The sequence below is a fragment of the Maylandia zebra genome, linkage group LG7 (assembly GCF_041146795.1).
Source record: "Maylandia zebra isolate NMK-2024a linkage group LG7, Mzebra_GT3a, whole genome shotgun sequence".
NCBI lineage: Eukaryota > Metazoa > Chordata > Actinopteri > Cichliformes > Cichlidae > Maylandia > Maylandia zebra.
Window position 1 is genome coordinate 67,860,251 of NC_135173.1, and position 18,713 is coordinate 67,878,963.

The following is an 18,713-nucleotide window of genomic DNA, read 5'->3' on the forward strand; positions in this document are numbered from 1 at the left end:
TTTTATAATTGTATATTGAATACAAGCTTATTCGTTTGTTTCGAACCGTTTTGGAAATGTGGAGGATCTAATGTGCTGGTTTCCATTAACGAGGCTCCAGGTTAGCGTCTCTGTCAGACTCATCCACAGCTCAAATTCATCACTATTTGCTGCTCATTCATATAAGAAGCGACTTTAAAGCTGGAGTAAGTGAAATCCATCATTACCTTTTCATGCCTTTCTGTTCTCACTTATGATGATGGGTTGGGATTGCAGCGATGGGCACAGATTATGACAAAGCGAATGAATCCCCTTGTAGCGCGGCCGCTGCTTTGAGAGGCTAAAACGATCTGCCGTGTCTCGCATGAATATTGTGAGAATTCTGTTTGGATCCTTGTTTCTTCTTATTAAACTCGGCCTCGCACCGTTTCCTCCCAGGTGGAGTCCTTCCTACAGTCTGCTTTTGCAGAGACGATGTGTGAACGGTCCTGTTTAGTCTCGACCCGCTGGCTCAGTGAAAGTCGGATGAACTTTGGGAGATGTGAAGAGTGATGGCCCTCTTGACATTCAAGTTTGATTAAGAGCGTAAATTAAAGTTCCAGGGGAAGATGCCGTGTCTGCCGTCAGTAGCTGGAGGCCTGCTGGCACCTCCAACTCCCTGTTCCAATACGTTTTATGGCTGATGAATATCGACTCTGAGACATCAGTCATGTCAGGTTCAGTGGACGAAGCAGGTGTCCAAAACACCCCCGCCATCCCCCTGAGAGACTGAATACTGCTAGGACGGATATTTGTAAGGACCAGCCTGAAAAAATGACAGAAACATATTTTCTGATTCTTCCAGCTGTTCAGAAATCTCTCGTTTCTGCTCTGATGTGAGGCCTTCAGAAAGCTTCACCTGAACACCATCATCTCACACCTGCAGAGCACTTTACTGCTCTTTGTGATTTGCTCTTGGAGTCATACCGTGTTTGCTGTCGTCCCTCTGTGATGGCTGCTGGATCTCCTTCTGTGAGTGTTTTTCGTGGCGGTGGTGACTGAAGGTCGTGTTAGTGTGATAGAAACCCCCGGCCCTTTCAGGCGTCTCCCTTAGATGCCGCGGGACATTACAGGAGAACTCCACAGCGACAGTCTCTCTCTGGGGGATAAATCCATGGTACACGACCTTGTGGATGTCAGGAAAAACGAAGCACACGCTTCTGGTTTCATTTGTCAGTTCAAGTGCTGCTTTCAACAGAAAGCTTTAAAAGATGCGCAGAGACGCAGCCCTCATCAGCGATGACCCTCCGGTTCAGTTCACACCAACGAGGCAAACTGGATCTGATGACATACATCGCTTCACGTGTTTCATGTCCTCCTGTGCTGACATCCTCTCTCCTGCATCCTTCTTTCCTTATCGTTCAATCAATGATTTAACGCGCAGATTTCCAGGGAGCGATTTACAGAGAGAAGCTCAGGAATGATTTTTGTCCCTTAGCCCTTTAAGTCCTACCATAGAACCAAGTCTGCCAGAGCTTATATTATATTTTTACATGCTGTGGAGCCATTTTTGGGAGCATTTCAAGTTGCTATACATCAATACAATCATTATAGCCCAAATTTTAATAATATGTCTGCATTAAGTGCATAGTAATTACATAAATTGCAAAAAAGTGCAATAAACTACAAAAAAAATGAAAATCGTTAATGTTTTTTTTAACATATATTTCTAGTTAGAGAAATTTAAGAGGCTTATCCCTCAAAACTGTAAATACAAAAAAGTTGCACAAACTAGTTTCCCACCACAGGAAATTTATTTTGAGTGTCTTCATAGTTTTATTTTTGAAATACACCAATTTTTATATACTGCAGGAAAAACGAAAATAAATATTATAATGCAAATTTGCAAAATAACAGCATATGCATCAAAATAAACTATTTCCAGCAGTGCAATATGAGTCCTAAGCATCCCAGAAACGACACAGAAAGTCATAAAGTCAAAGATAACTTTTAAAAACACCAGTATAGGCTCATAAGGTCCTGATGGTAAAAAACTACATTTCAGCGAAAATGACGTCACTTCCGGTTTCGGGCAGGTCATGGCGGACATGGAAAAGTTTGCGCTGACGTCTATTCCAACGTAGGAAGTGTTACAAACAGCTGATCGGAGCGGCAAAGCGTGTTTCTGGAATATTATGTTTTCGTTGCTGCAAGTGCTTTTTATGCAGTTTTTGCAAAGCTTTATGTGGAAGGAAACTGTGACCGAGGACAAGCTGATGGCATCAGATGTAAGTACAACTCCTCCGGCTTCATATGCAAAAAAACTTATTGCGCTAGCTTACGCGGTTGCAGTGCTACAAGGATTTAAAAGTAGTTGCGCAAAACGGAGCGTGCCCGCTCCGACCGGTTTTAAAGGGTTAACTTTACTCATAAACAATCCTCCAGTCTCCAGTTATAGTTCTAGTGTTGGGACTGAGCGGCGTCTGTCTTTAAAGAAAGGTTCATGCAACATGTTCACAACAGAAGAAGGTGAATATCAGGTGGATGTGAACAGAATTAGCGGGCGACTCTCTTTTGTCAGGTAATCGCTGTTCCAGATGGGCGAGGGCCACTTCAGCGAGAGTATAATGGACCCGACTGTGCTAAAGTTATATTTATAGAATATGTGCAGTCTTGGGCTATTTCACAGAGTTTATCTTTCTACACAGGATGTTTAATTGTGACATCGTTTTCTGACTGGTGCAAATTTCAGCAAAACATCGAACTGAAGCTCAAACAGGAGAAGCAGAACATCTTACAGGTAACGACCTCGAATGAAAACACGTTACATCTATATTCCAGTAATGTATTCTTTCAGATCAGAGCACATTTCTGTGCCTTTGTGTGACTCGGTGTTTTGGCCTTATCTCCATCCTGCTTTGTTTCCTTCATGTTGGACTGTTCCTGCTGCTCTGCTCACAATAAGGTGGAAGCATTGAGTCTGTTTCTGCTTCTTCCTGTTTAAAAGGACTTTTCCTCCCTGCTGCCGCCGGGCGCTGCTCATTTGGTTTTTCTCTGTAATCTTGTGCCTTTGCCTCTGTTCACACTGAACACTCTCACAGTGTGTGAATTTTACTAGTCTGGAAAGTCTTTGAGGAAGTACTTTAAGAATCGGAGTAACTGTCATCACCGATAAAGAGAGCTGAGCGCTCACCCAGGGAGATCTTCTCTCCGGAGTCGGCGGGCAGCAGGAAGACGAGGAGGGCGAGGGTGGAGATGAGGACACAGGGGATGAGGAGGTTGAGCCCGTAGTAGAGCGTCCTCCTCCTCATCACCACGGTGAAGGTCACGTCAGGGTACGGCTCCTTACAGCAGTCGTAGAAACGCTCGTTCCTCCGCCCAGGAACCTCTGCGCACAAACAGGAAAACACCGACGGTGACGTCAAAGAAACCATAAACCTCGTTCCTCTGAGGGGAAAATGATCTGCTGCCCCTCTAACATCAACATATCTCAGCATGTCTTTGAATTCAAACCCATGACAAAAATATTCAACTGGAAATGATAAAATAACTTGTTTTCTATAATCATGAAGCCAAACGTTTAATGATTACACTTAGCAGTTTAATGCTAAAATTTAATCATTTTTGTATCCACGTTTTTTAAAATGTACCTTTTTACAAAAAAGCAGAAAAATTCAAGTGCTTTGATGATGTATGTATTTACAGAACAAGAAACATCATTAAAACAGTTTCTCACAGGCTTCAGAGATATTAGTGTTTTCTTGTTTTTATCCCAGGTGATCTAATAAATGTGTTAATGTCATGTTTCTTGCTCATTGAACGCAACGTTTTGACTTTTCTTGTGCTTTGGTCTCTGTCACGCATCAGTTTAGTTACTTGTCTCCTCTCTGTGTGTCTCTGTTTGTGTGTCTGGGTTTTCCCCGTTTTCCCCTCCTCGTGTTTAGTCCACGCCTCCTCGATCTGTCGCGTGCGTTCGTCCATAGCCGTTTCCACCTCTCGTCTCGCACTGTCACTTCCCTGTTCCCCTATTCGTGTATCTTAGTCTGCCCTTTTCCTGTTTTATTTTGACAGCCTTGTGGTCGATGTTCAGTGTGTTTAGTTTTGCTTCAGGTCTTTGTTCAGGTCTTATCAGCAGAGCACGATGATGGATGCAGCGCCTGTGTCAGAAAATGATAATAAAATTCCCAGAATACTAGGGCTGGGTATCGTCACTGATTTCTAGAATCGATTCAATTCCGATTCACAAGGTCCCGAATCGATTCGATCCACGATTCGATTTAAATCTGGGAAATTTTGACAGTCAGAAATATTATAATTCAGATCAGCACATTTACATATTTTTGTATCTATAAAAAGGAAGCTGACACACGCAAGACTTTATCACAGGTGTGAGCATCACAGCAGAGGCTTTTGTGTCAAAGTAGCTGAAGATAAAACACAGAAACACATGAAGGTAATTTTCCTGGCCTGGATTTTATAAAAGTATTCTGCAGTACATCAAAAACGAAAGAAAACCATTAATCAACACATGAACGTTACCTCTGAAGTTACAGCGGTTTTATTAGAGACGCGGTTAAGCGTTTTTCATTTTGAATAATTTTAAAAAGTTTAAATTTGTTCAGTATTGAACAGCAGAAATGAGGTTTTCTTTTCGGAAGAATGTTTGTTTTTTTTTTTTGTTTTTTTTTGGCCTGTCCCGTTTGGCTCTTTTGCATCAGAATTGTTGTCTAAAGGCAAAGAAAGATGCCCAACGGATTTACTTTACCAAATTGACCATCCCAGCCTTGCCGTAATGGTCCATTTGATTCACCTTTTATTGTTTATTTTATTTTCACTTACTGAATACGGGACAGACTTGACTGGGGGAAAGAAGGGGAGAAAGAAAGAGGGAAAGAGAAACAGCTGAGAAGAGGGACGGGGGAGAAGGGCAAAAGACAAAAACCAACAGAACGGGCAGAGAAAAAAAAATGCATATATCAATCACCTGGATCACCTGCTGAGAAAGAAAAAAGAAAGCAAGCAGAAGAGAACAAGAGTAATAGAATAAACAACATCACAATGATATATGGGAATATGACAGTAAATACTAAATGTTAAACATTATTGTGCAGCACATAAGATCAACAGAACACAGTGTGCTTTGAGGTAGGAGCCAAAAAGGGTGTAGTTTGTGGGTGTGATCACGCGTGTGTACACCTGTGAGCATGGACGCGCTTGTTTTTTGTTTTTTTAAAAGGTTCCTTCATGTAATGATCTGCTAGAGGGTGTGGGGGGGCCACAGCCCCGTCCTCCAGGGCGTGAAGCAGGTGTGGAGGAGATCAAAACTCCAGACATCCAGAGGCCCCCAGAACACAAGAGACCAAGGAAGACCAACAGAGGGGCAGCCGTGCCACTGTCCCGGAAAGAGCTGAGGAGAGTCCCAGATGAGGGCTCACTCAGCAGCCGCGGAGCAGAAGTTGCAGTGACGCGCCCGTGAGCTCCGCCGGCAGCCAGCTGCGCCTGAGTGACCGAGCCCCAGGCCGAGAGGCCGGGGGCACCCCACCTCCGAAGTGGCCCGAGCGAGCCCCAGGCTCCAGGCCCCAATAAGCGGCCGCCAAGGAGTGAGCCGGTGTGTACCTGGACGCCCATCCCCGGACACAAAGAACCACCAACGCACCGACACCTGAGGGAGTCCGCCACTGGCAGGGGAAGTGGTGGTGGGTGGAGATAGGCCTCCAAACCTTGGAGGGCCTGAGGTGTCCCCAGAGAGGTGGCGCCTGACACCCAACCTGACATATAGACACAGACATACAGGCACACACAGATACAAACATCCATTCCCACCCTCATGCTCTCATATGTACTTACTCCACACTCAACCAACGTGGAGACAGACATAAAGAGACGCTGTACACACGATCACACTCCCCAAGCGTACTCTACAAACCGGGTCTAGGTGCCCCCGCCCCTGGAGGGGGGGACTGTACCCAGACCCAGGTGGTGTTTCCCTTTTCCCTGCGGTGGGGGGAGGCAGACCGCCCCGACTCCGCAGCAGCAGGAAGGCTCCACACTCCAGACCGCAGTCGGACGGCCAACTCCTCTTTTCGGAAGAATGTAAAAGGGAAAAAAACAGCGGCCGACAGCCTGTAAACAACGTTAGACTTGTGCGTAACAAGCAAGCGAATAATGAAGAAAGGGAAACTGTTCTTGAAGTACAGAGAGAGAGAGAGAGAGCTGTGCATCGCGGTGGAAGCAAAACAGTGAAAGTCAGAGTGAATTCATGACGATGTTTATGTGAAGCGTTTGGATCTTCTTCTGCTGCTGGTTTGGTCAATATTGTTTGGAGAGAGATCAAACTAACAGCTTTAGAATCAGCGCATAAAGGGCGTGAACACAAAGCGCGGATCTGCCGACAGATCAGAGTCAGCGAGCTGTCGGCTTTCAGCCCCGACCGTGAGAAAGTCACATCTCACTGATTCTGATCTGCGGGTCGCGCTGTGTGTTTAAGTCTTTGTGCAGAATCCACAAGTAAATGCTCTCATTTACTGTCTTAGCTGTTTGGTGGTTCTTGAAATTTTGTGAGATGCCACCTGAGATTCTGGCATTTCGGGCAAAATAAATTTATATTAAAAAATCGATTCAGGAATTTAATGGTAAATGGCCTGTATTTATATAGCGCTTTACTAGTCCCTAAGGACCCCAAAGCACTTTACATATCCAGTCATCCACCCATTCACACACACATTCACACACTGGTGATGGCAGCTACATTGTAACCACAGCCACCCTGGGGCGCACTGACAGAGGCGAGGCTGCCGGACACTGGCGCCACCGGGCCCTCTGACCACCACCAGTAGGCAACGGGTGAAGTGTCTTGCCCAAGGACACAACGACCGAGACTGTCCAAGCCGGGGCTCGAACCGGCAACCTTCCGATTACAAGGCGAACTCCCAACTCTTGAGCCACGATCGCCCACAATGAATTAATGAATCGATTTTACGTTATCCAAGCCAGAATCGATTTTAATCGATGAATCGATTATAAAAACCCACCCCTACAGAATACTTTATTTATTTAATAAAACATTGATATCTGATGTCGCTGTATTGGTACTGTGTACTGTGCTGTAGCCCCTCCTTCACTTCCTCCTCGTCCTTTTCCGCTTTTAGGTTCATCTCTGGAGGAAGTGGCAGATAAAAACTGGCGTGCAGTACGCCTGGCTGCGTTTCATTTGCCTATACATCGCAAACATTGCTCACTACATTGGTTTTAATCTCAGCTAGGTGATGGAGGAGAGTAAATGGGAAACATGATGTTGGACTTTTCAATTAAGTTCCCTTGCAACGGCCCATTGGCTGAGCAGGAAGCCTCCACGGAGGCCGGCATTCATCCTCAGCTGTCTCTCTCTTCAGTTTGTACTGAACAGAAGCTCTGAGGCTCCCCTGAGACTTTGGGTAACCCTGCGCTCATCCTCACTCTGCAACCACAGCTGTGACAGAGGACAGAGACGCTGCTGGATCACCTGCAGAAACAACAGCAGAGACAGAGAGCTCTGGACCAGAGGTCACCGAACAGACATGACAGCATCACTCAGGTCACCTGACATCAGATTTCCTTCATATTGACTGTATTCACTGTCGGGTCTCAGTCACATGTGAAAAAGCCGACAGGCGTGCAGCGCAGACCCCGCCCTCGGGGTTTTGGCAAATGTGACGAGATTTGTTAAATTATTTTTAAACACATTTGAGGCGTGATCGAAAACCTAACATAAAAACTCCAGTGTGACGATCAAGCTGACCAGATCCCAACAAACTAAATGTGTAGAAGTAAATTTATGTCATTTGATACACAAAGAGGTGTTTATGAGGGTTATAGAGCTGCTGATGTTCCATATGGTGCTCACATGTTCTGATATTTACATGTGTACGCTCAGAGCAGTAACAAGTATGAGTTGAATATTCCGAGTTGGTTTTCCTGCATCTATCGTTGGAGCTGACTCCTGACTCTTGGTGGCGCTGTCACTTGGTGTTCGCTCGCTCTGTGGTAGAGTATCACTGGTCGTGGTATAATTCTCAAACACGTAGCCTAAAGCAGATGACTCGTAATCTGGAGAGGAAATGGCGTGTCACAAATTTAGAGGATCATCATTTAGCCTGGAGAAATAGTTTGCTGCTTTATAAGAAAGCCCTCCGCAAAGCCAGAACATCTTACTATTCATCACTGATTGAAGAAAATAAGAACAACCCCAGGTTTCTCTTCAGCTCTGTAGCCAGGCTGACAAACAGTCAGAGCTCTTTTGAGCCAACCATCCCTTTAACGTTAACTAGTAATGACTTCATGAACTTCTTCACAAATAAAATCTTTATCATTAGAAAAAAAATTACCAGTAATCATCCCACAGATGTAATATTATCTACAGCTACTCTTAGTACCATTGATGTTAAGTTAGACTCTTTTTCTCCAATTGATCTTTCTGAGTTAACTTCAATAATTACTTCCTCCAAACCATCAACGTGTCTTTTAGACCCCATTCCTACAAAAGTGCTCAAAGAAGTCCTGCCATTAATTAATGCTTCGATCTTAAATATGATCAACCTATCTCTAATGATCAGCTATGTACCACAGGCCTTCACGCTGGCTGTAGTTAAACCTTTACTCAAAAAGCATCTCTAGACCCAGCAGTCTTAGCTAATTATAGGCCAATCTCCAACCTTCCTTTATATCAAACATCCTTGAAAGAGTAGTTGTCAAACAGCTAACAGATCATCTGCAGAGGTTTATTTGAAGAGTTTCAGTCAGGTTTCAGAGCTCATCACAGCACAGAAACAGCTTTAGTGAAGGTTACAAATGATCTTCTTATGGCCTCTGACAGTGGACTCATCTCTGTGCTTGTCCTGCTAGACCTCAGTGCAGCGTTCGATACTGTCGACCATAATATCCTATTAGAGCGATTAGAACATGCTGTAGGTATTACAGGTACTGCGCTGCAGTGGTTTGTATCATATCTATCTAATAGACTCCAGTTTGTACATGTAAATGGAGAGTCCTCTTCACACACTGAGGTTAATTATGGAGTTCCACAGGGTTCAGTGCTAGGACCAATTCTGTTTACATTATACATGCTTCCCTTAGGCAGCATCATTAGAAGACATAGCATACATTTACACTGCTATGCAGATGACACCCAGCTCTATCTGTCCATGAAGCCAGATAACACACACCAATGAGTTAAACTGCAGGAATGTCTTAAAGACATAAAGACCTGGATGGCCGCTAACTTTCTGCTTCTTAATTCAGATAAAACTGAGGTTATTGTACTCGGCCCTGAAAAGCTTAGAAATATGGTATCTAAGCAGATTCTTACTCTGGATGGCATTACCTTGGCCTCCAGTCATAGCTGGACTGGTATGTCCGATGATGATTTTTCGTTTTTATGGGCCAAGGGTTTTTTGGGGGTTTTTTCGTTTTTTTCCGTAACGGTATAAACACTGAAAGGTGGTGGATTGGCCAGATGAAGGGAGATGTGAAAAAATAACTTGTTGTTTGGTGGTGGCTATTGTGGAGCTTCCACAGATTCAGTAACATTACCTTTCCTGGACTGCGCTGTGCACATTGAAGAGAACGGCAAACTCAACATCGAAGTTTACCGGAAGCCCACACACACGGACCAGTACCTCCTCTTTGACTCCCATCACCCTCTGGAACACAAACTTGGAGTAATCAGGACCCTACACCACCGGGCAGAACATGTTCCCTCTAAGCCTGAAGGGAAAAAGAAGGAACACACATGTAAAGGAAGCACTCAAAACGTGCGGCTATCCTAAATGGGCGTTCTTAAAGTCAGCAAAGAGGCACAGAAAAGAAGACCAGACACCAGCGAGGGAGGATAAGAAGGACAGACGCAACAACATTGTCATCCCCTATGTAGCCGGTGTATCAGAGAAACTCAGGAGAGTTTTCTCCAAGCATGACATCCCGGTGCATTTCAGACCCAGCAACACGCTCAGACAGAAACTGGTTCACCCGAAAGACAAAACGCCAAAACACAAACTTAACAATGTGGTGTTTGCTGTACAGTGCAGCGAGGAATGCTCAGACCTCTACATTGGAGAGACCAAACAGCCACTTCACAAGCGCATGGCACAACACAGAAGAGCCACCTCCACAGGACAAGACTCAGCAGTCCATCTGCATCTAAAGGTCAAAGGTCACTCTTTCGAGGATGCCAATGTTCACATTTTGGACAGAGAGGACAGATGGTTTGAAAGAGGAGTGAAAGAAGCCATCTATGTCCACTGTGAGCGACCATCTTTGAACAGAGGCGGGGTTTACGACACCAACTCTCTGCCATCTATAATCCAGTTTTGAGATCCTTCCCAGACGCCTTAACGCCCACTCACATCCTGGGCCATCTGATCTCAGGAATTCACATGATAAGGTGGGGCCAGGTTTCACAATGAGCTCACCCGAAACTCTGGCTGATTGGGACCCACACCCAGTTTCCCACCTTGGCTCAGGCGATTAGAGGATCATCAGGGGGTCCTTTTGTCCCTCTGTGGGGGGTTACTCCCACTAGGTTTATATCTGGGACTCTCCACCATTTGACCTTAGAACTGAAGAAGCTTCTCGGATGAGAGGTGAAACGTCTTCAAGCAACTTAAAGAAGTCCAGACGCTTTTCTTTGCAAGCTCCTTTGATTAGCAAGTGGTGGAATCCAGCATATGCAACACGCTGGCAGGTGGAGCAGAGACCCGAGGCGGCAGTCTATCTGGGTCAGATATAGGGATGGGTACCGGTATCCGGTGCCATCATGGCACCGGTTCTGACATAAACGGTAGTAACCAGACCGAAAAGCAGCGCACATTTTGCTGCTTTTTTCCCCCCTGAGATGTCATATACTTTAGATTCTAGCCAATCATTTTACGTTTCCGAGGATAGTAGGCGGGCCCGGGTATGTACGTTCTTTTAGAGCTACAGATTAAAAATGCCCAAAGCGAAGCGGTCAAAGTCTGGCTGTACTTCACAGCAGAAGATGCAAACTCAGCAGCAACAAGTGCTTTAAGCTGATACTGTGATGCTGTCAAAGGAGGTAACACCTCGAATCTGATGAAACACCTGGAGACGCATAGCATTTTGTTAAAAGCCAAGAAATGCACCGTATTTGATAGCTTGCTGCGAGACCTCACACCGAGCGCATCTACTGCGGGTGGGTTGCCTGTTATCTGACCCGGAGTTAGCAACATCCCCCAAGAACCCGAAGAGGAGCGTCCTGGCCCGTAGCCCTGCCAGTGTAGCAGAAATGATGATGGATGATGGCAGCAGCAGCCGTTCTTCTCTGCGTGAGTAGCTTAATGTTGTTCGTGTGTAATTTACGTTGAGCAGGCTAACCACGTTATTACATTAATGCATGTAAGGTGAACTAGCAAATATCATCATAGCTACATGCGGCTGTCTTCCTGTTTGATGGCAGGTACTCCCTTCACCCTGGCCAAAAAGGCTAAAATGACCAAAGAAAAAGTGGGAAACAGTTAAACATGAGAGGTTTTGGACAAAGTTTGTGTTTTTTCCATTGTTTAAGCTTCCAGCCAAGAGTGATACCATATATGTATGGGCAGAAATCTGTGCCATCAGAAACTGAATTTGAATTGCTCAGATTGAATCTGAATTGTAACTTGAATAAATGCTTTTGAAAACTGAATTTGAATTAGTCTAATTTGAAATTGAATTTTATATTTTGAAAATGAATTGATTTGCTTTGAAACTGCATTTTATCCTTTAAAAATTCAGCTTTCGAATAATTTCAGTTTCACTTCTCACCATTCAGTTTCAGTTCCAAAATTCAGTTTTTTGGAACTTACATCTGGTTCCGGTTCAAGAGCAGATTAATAGAACTACGTTTTACTAGCGGACGGAAAGTGTTACTGACGGGAATCTACAGCGTCTTGAGCTGAATTAAGACTTCAGAAGTCATTCGTCATGTCGAATGACCAGCGGATAAACTCTCAGGTTGGTAATAAATGTACTACATGTATAAGAACAAGCGTCATGTTAACAAATGATAGCCGTACGGTAACTTTTATGCTTATTGTAGCTGTTAGCTAAAAACGCTAATTTAGCGTAGTTTGCCCTGAATTCAGCTTTGACAACAAATATGATCGACTGTTTCTAGTAGAATTCCAAAGTTGTCATCTTGGACCCTCTCAGAGTACCCCCTCTGTATGCTTGCAGAGACCCCTACAGTAGGGAAACATGCAAAACTGTCCAAACCTTTGTGTTTTAGCTTTATTTATGTCTTACACAGCATCCCAACTCTTTAGCTAACTTAATAACTTTAGCTAAAGGGAATAGTTAGTCTAATTCATTAGTGCAGCATTACTGGATCACCTCTGTTTGAAGTGATATAATATGATATACAACTATCACTGAAACAGCAAACTTTGTAAATAAGCAAACAACACTTCTCATTCTCTAAACGTTTGGCCACAGCTGTAGATTACACTATCAGTGCTTGTTCACTCTTGACAATAATTACATTTCTAAATTTACTTTGTGCATTTACAGGTAAACAATATCTAATATTTTATCTAAATGACTGCTTTGTCTTTGAAAAGGGTGAAGAGCCTGAGGCTGGTGACAGTCCAGTTCTACTCTAAGTACATCCTTACAGTGGCTCACAGGACAAGGCCACATTCCTGTCCTGCCAGAAGAGAAGAGAAGCTTCAGTCTTCATGCAGTTCAACCACACCTGTCATATTCCATATGACAGGGGTCTCAAACTCCAGTCCTCAAGGGTCAAAGTGTCATGCAACTTTTCCATGCCCTCGAGGACTGGAGTTTGAGACCCCTGCCGTATGGTGTTCATGCTGTTTTCTACCCCACAGTTACAGCATGTCTGACTGCCTGTTCAGCATATGCAAAAATATATGATGAGTTTAAGCATGTGATGACTAAGGCCTTCCATTATGGTGTTTGTCATCACGTCACAGACATCTGGATGATCATTTGGAAAAAACTAAAAACTTGTTACTTCATCTTTTATCTTTATTATTATTGTTGTTCTTATTTTACATTGTTAGGCATTAGGTTTATTTGTAGTAGTCCTTTCCAACTTCTTTCCCTCTTCCATGTTACTGTGGCAGCTTGTCAGCATCTATTTGGGTTTGGAAGTGGAACAGAAAGTAAGGAAATCCAAAGTGCCATTAAAACCAGGAGAGGTTCTTATATTTCAGAAGAAGGGATTAATTCAAAAGAAATGACCTCAATGCCATATTTTATTTAGGAACCCTAGAGAGCACTTTGCAAAATAACACATTCTTATAATTTCACCCTCAGATGAGCCAAGCTACGACTGTCAGGGAAGGTGATGTAGGTACAGAGCATATGAGAGTGGTTAAGTTAATGTCTCTTGTCTAGATGAAGGCACTAGAGGGATCAATGGCAAGGCGTAGAGATTCAGTATCTTCAGTCTTCAGTGGACACTCCATTTCTGGCACAAAACTCCTGTAAAAGATGGTCGATTTAGGAGGTGACCCGACAACTTCAGCCTGTCAAACATATTAATGGAGCAGTATGCTTTAAAAAAAAAAAAAAATCTAATTAAGCATGCACTCAGTACCCTAAGAATTATTATGGTAGTTAAACACAGTGATAGTTGTATATCATATTATATCACTTCAAACAGAGGTGATCCAGTAATGCTGCACTAATGAATTAGACTAACTATTCACTTTAGCTAAAGTTATGAAGTTAGCTAAAGAGTTGGGATGCTGTGTAAGACATAAATAAAGCTAAAACACAAAGGTTTGGACACCGTTTTGCATGTTTCCCTACTGTAGGGGTCTCTGCAAGCATACAGAGGGGGTACTCTGAGAGGGTCCAAGATGACAACTTTGGATAAAATGCAGTTTCAAAGCAAATCAATTCATTTTCAAAATATAAAATTCAATTTCAATTTAGTGATGATCATTTTCAAACCATAAATTCAATTTCAAATTAGACTAATTCAAATTCAGTTTTCAAAAGCATTTATTCAAGTTACAATTCAGATTCAATCTGAACTTATTCAAATTCAAATTGAACTTATTCAAATTCAGTTTCTGATGGCACAGATTTCTGCCCATATATATGCCCCATAGCTGCAGAAAAGGCTAACATTGTTGTCTTTTTACAAAAAACACAGCTGAACATGAGAGGTTTTTGGACAAAGTGTGTGTTCTCCATTCTTTAAGCACCGGTTTGAGCTCCGTTTAAGCACCGGCACCATTTCAAAAGTACCGGTTTGGTACTGGTATCGGATAAAACCTAAACGATACCCATCCCTAGTCAGATATAAACCAAGTTAAGGTGGAGTTTATTTTCGTTGTGCTGACTTTTTACAGTCAGTTACAATAACTCGTACTGTGTACTAGCTAGCATGATGGATTTTATATACAGCTGGGTGGTGCTTTGATGTTACTGATGTTGAACTTGTTTTATCTTATTTTATTTATAAGGTTAGGTATTAGAGTTTCCAACCGTCCCATAAAAAACAGAATCGTCTGGTATTCAGAGAAAATATTACGCGTTTCTTATTGAGGTGAAAAGGAACAGTTTGTCCCGTAATTCAGCTACAATGAAAAAGACAAAGCTGGAGTTATTCTGTGTCTTTGCTGCACAGCTGCCTCTTCTCCTCTCATTCTCCCCCCTCTCTCTCCTGTTGCTACTTCAATCATGAAACTGATCAATGATCAGCTGATCGGCTTTTCTCTCTTGTTTGTTTATCGCCCACTTTGCGCCAGAAACCAGCGGATGTCGCTGTTGTTAGAATTTATTTAATATTAATTTCTAGCATCAGCTGATGTTTGCTGGAGCCACAGCTGTAAACCTGCTGGTCATGATATGGTTTGGTTATCTGGTGAGAGGGAAACATGAAGATGAAAGCAGGAGATGTCCTTACTGGATCATCAGAGCTGTGATGGAGAAACAGGTTTACCTTTTAGGTGACATGGATGAGTTGAAGTTATGAACTGTTTCTGAGAGACAAATAACACCAGGATCCTTTTCTACGTTTGCTCTGACCCAAAGTGCTGCTCATAGGGGGTCATATGATTGTTGGGTTTTTCTCTGTATCTATGAAGCGCCTTGAGGCGACTTTTGTTGTGATTTGGTGCTACAGTATATAAAATTGAATTGAATCCGAGTATAGGATTTCCAGGCTTCTGATTGGGCAGTGAAGTACCATGAGGGCCGTAAACAGGAAGTGTTTTTGTTGTTGTTGAGGCGTGCAGAGAGTAAAGCTGCTGCTGAGACAGTTATTGTCTCCATCTAATACTTCAGAGAGATTCAGAAACACATAACGAACCCTGACGTTAAACCTGGCTGATGCTCCGAACACCTGAAGGACGCGTTTTATTTCAACGTACACTAGAGGAAGCCCCGCCTTCCCCCAATAACCTTTAAAACTGTTACCTTTTGTTGGAGCTGATGCTTTGTAATCAGTTGTCTTCAGTAGAAATGAGTCCAGCTGAGCTGCAGATGTCCTGAAACACCAAGGAGCTCTCTGAGCATCACACTGCGGTTACTAGAAGGTTCCTGCTCTTCACTGTAGCTGCTTTTCTCTCATTTATGGTAATTATTTTACTGCATTTCACAAAAATCTGCAAAGACCTGCAGATTTCCACCTCATGTGACCCATCGACCGTTCTCCGCTGGCTGTGGTGACTTTCAAAAACTGTGATCCTGTTTTCTTTGTCCCACATGTTCACACAACGCTGTGAATTAAAGAGGGACTCCTGCTCACCCACTGGAGAAGTACAAGCACCTAAAAACAGGAGCTGTGCTGGAAGGCGTCTGCACGCCTCAGAGTCCAAGCAGGACATGAAGCGTTTGGTCAAATATCATGTGAGTCACAATATTCAACAGACTGGAGCTTTGGATCTGAAACTAAAGAACTTCACACAACTTCTCGGCCTCTTCCTTGGTTTTCCTTGGAATGCTTTGTGTACGGATCAAAGAGGCAGCAGGAGGAGGCTGCAGGCGAGACAAAGACATGGATTTGTAAACCTCCAGAGCTGCTCGGGTGATCCTGAGCGCTCTGCAGCACGCAGGCAATCAGGCAGCTTAAAACCTGAAACTGTGTCATCTGTTCAGGAGGAACCGGGACTCCCCACGTGCAGAGTGATGGATAAAATAATACAATGTCAATCAGTGCTCATGTGTGACCTGGTGTGTTGTGAGTATTGTGCGTTATAAAAATGAGCCAATTACAACGGAGGCTCTGCTTCAGGGTCATCGAGCTGCCTGCCCTTCAGGCCGCCGCGCTCGGAGGAGGATTTAATTACCAACGCGTTAATGCTGGATGGGAGCGCCGATATGAAACCCTGTTCCTCCGCAGCAGACAGCCGGTGGAGACACGCTGTCGCTGGCAGGAGGAAGATCCTGGATGTAAACTAATTAAAACAACTTGTCTGCGTTGCCCCGAACCTGCTGCTGCTCACTGTCTCAGTGGGAATCCTGCCGTGAAATGAGCTCAAAAAGTTTTATCCTCCAGCTGCTGCAGGTTAGATCAGGACCGAGGCTGTTTGCTCTTCCTCCATCCAGCTCATCTTTTACTATTACCTTAGATTCGTGCATGCAGTCCTGATCAAAGAGGCCTGATGGGGAAACATATCAGCAGACGTCTATCAGGACAGGACGGGTCTTTGTTAGTCTGCTTTAGGTTTGGTCTGACGGGAGCTGGACCCGAGACAGACGGCATCCAAAGCCACGCGAGCGTTGTTGTTCTACATGTGTGAAGATGCCGATGTGTCTTACCCACGAGGTCCCACTCTCCGTTGGCGATGTATCCGGTGATGTCAGCCTCAATCATCTGCAGGTCCAGAGACCAGCCGCCGTACGTCCACGAGCCAAACTTGAGGTCACAGCGCTGCACGTCAAAGGGAAACCAGCGGACGTCGATGTAACAGGTGCTCTTAAATATTCCTGAAGCAGAGACGGACATTCAGACGAGTGCTGTTAAAACAAGCTTCAGTCAAAGGTGGAAAAAAACAAGAAGAAGACTTGACAGGACAGCTGTTACTGTGCTCGAGGGAAAAGGAAGAGGGGGACGGTGAGCACAGCTGAGATTACAGTTTGTATTTGACACAAAATCTATTTCAAATCACACAAAGCAGCAACGAGGTCTCCGGTCAAAGAGGGAAACGCAGGAACAACAGAGACGGCAAACAGAAAGCAGCACATGTGAGCGCAGACGCCGTCACAGAGAAGACAAGCTGTGAAGACAAACCTCACCCACTGATTGATTTTACAGATGCAGAGACCTGAAAGCAATAAAAGGAAGTTATTTCTCATGTAAACAGGAAAAGGAGCGCAGCCTCCCTCGGAGAATCACATCGCAGCTGTTTGCTTTGCATTAACTCCGCGTGGATGAGCTGGAAAAAAGATGAATGTTTAATGATCCCGGGGAGGAATCAGGACGCCGCCGCAGCATGAGCTGACGCCTACAGCGAGGAAGAAACACCATTAAATATACAGAACACCTGAGGTTGAGACCCGGGGTAAAACACGGGGGCAAATATGGATTCGATTATTTTATAGGGCAGCAGGCTGGAGCTGAAGGTGCTCTGAAAGGTTTTTAATTTCTCAAGTTTGAGTCACACGTCCACAGTAACAAGAGGTTTGATTGGAGGAGTAAAGGTGAGGCTGTCAAACCCGAGACCAGCATAACAGCTGTCAGGCATGCTGGTGGGAGCATCGCGCTGCTTCACTGCTACATTAGACCAAGTGGATGGAACGAAGCAGGAGGACTGCCCGCAAGTTCTTCTCAAATTTTAGTTTCACATTGTAATCCTGGAGGTTTGCTCCAGGACACTCCAGCAGGACTGTGGTCTCCAAACAGCTGTTACTGATTTCTGATTGGACGATGGCTTTCCTTTCTGCTTCTGGATCATTACAGTTCAGCTTTGAATCATTTGCAGATGCATATTGTTTGTCTTTTACTGTAAAGCATCAGTTTTTCTCATTTCACGGTGCTCTTTGTGACTGAATCAATTTAAAAACAGGGACAAACATCCCAGAATCATCTTTCAATCAGCGCCGCGCTAAAAGACAACGTGAGTCTCGGGCTGTGAATCACGACCATAACTCCTCCAGATGACCTCGGGACCTCATGTTGAAGCCCCCACCAACACACACACACACACACACACACACACACACACACACACACACACACACACACACACACACACTTTGATAAAAATGCTTTTCACAGCCTATTCACACTTTGATGTCCAGAGTTTAATTATCTGAATCAAACATCGGATTTAAAATTGAAAATCCAGTCTTTGTGACGTCCTGCTGCTTCCACCATCACACTGTGAACAACAGTGAAAGACTCTGAAACAAAGGGATGCATTTTATTTTTATTAAAAATATTCACCCTGAATTATGAAATTAGATGGATGGAGAAGCTTTTTATAAATCTGTAGTCACTTCAGCATCATTGAATAAGTAGAACCACAAACTCCTGTTAATGTTAAACAGCTGTGATTACAGGTGAATTCAGGACTGTGTAGTTGTTGTTGATGGGAGGGGCTTGTGTGTGTTACCTGGTGGCAGGTACTGGCAGTAGCCTGTGGAGTTGACCAGGATGTTGGTGTGGAATGAAGCATCGAACCTTTCATCAGCGCTGTGGGCAGAGACAGATCCACAGTCAGGGTCCGTCAGCAGCCATGAGCGTTGAGCAAATCATAGTTTCATCAAGACGACAGCCGAACGCGCACACACGTGTTCTGTAC

At 44.1% G+C, this 18,713-nt stretch overlaps 1 protein-coding gene across 1 annotated transcript in view; it reads right to left on the reverse strand.

Annotated features, from left to right (window-relative positions):
• The window catches only part of LOC101470212 (neuronal acetylcholine receptor subunit alpha-7), a 61,294-nt gene that overhangs the window by 13,963 nt on the left and 28,618 nt on the right, over positions 1–18,713 (reverse strand). Inside the window, exons 5-7 of the mRNA XM_004572670.6 lie at positions 18,525–18,604; positions 16,729–16,896; positions 3,152–3,346 (exon numbers count right to left, since the gene is read on the reverse strand). Coding sequence (XP_004572727.1) covers positions 3,152–3,346; positions 16,729–16,896; positions 18,525–18,604 — 443 coding nt within the window. The remainder of the gene's footprint in view (positions 1–3,151; positions 3,347–16,728; positions 16,897–18,524; positions 18,605–18,713) is intronic.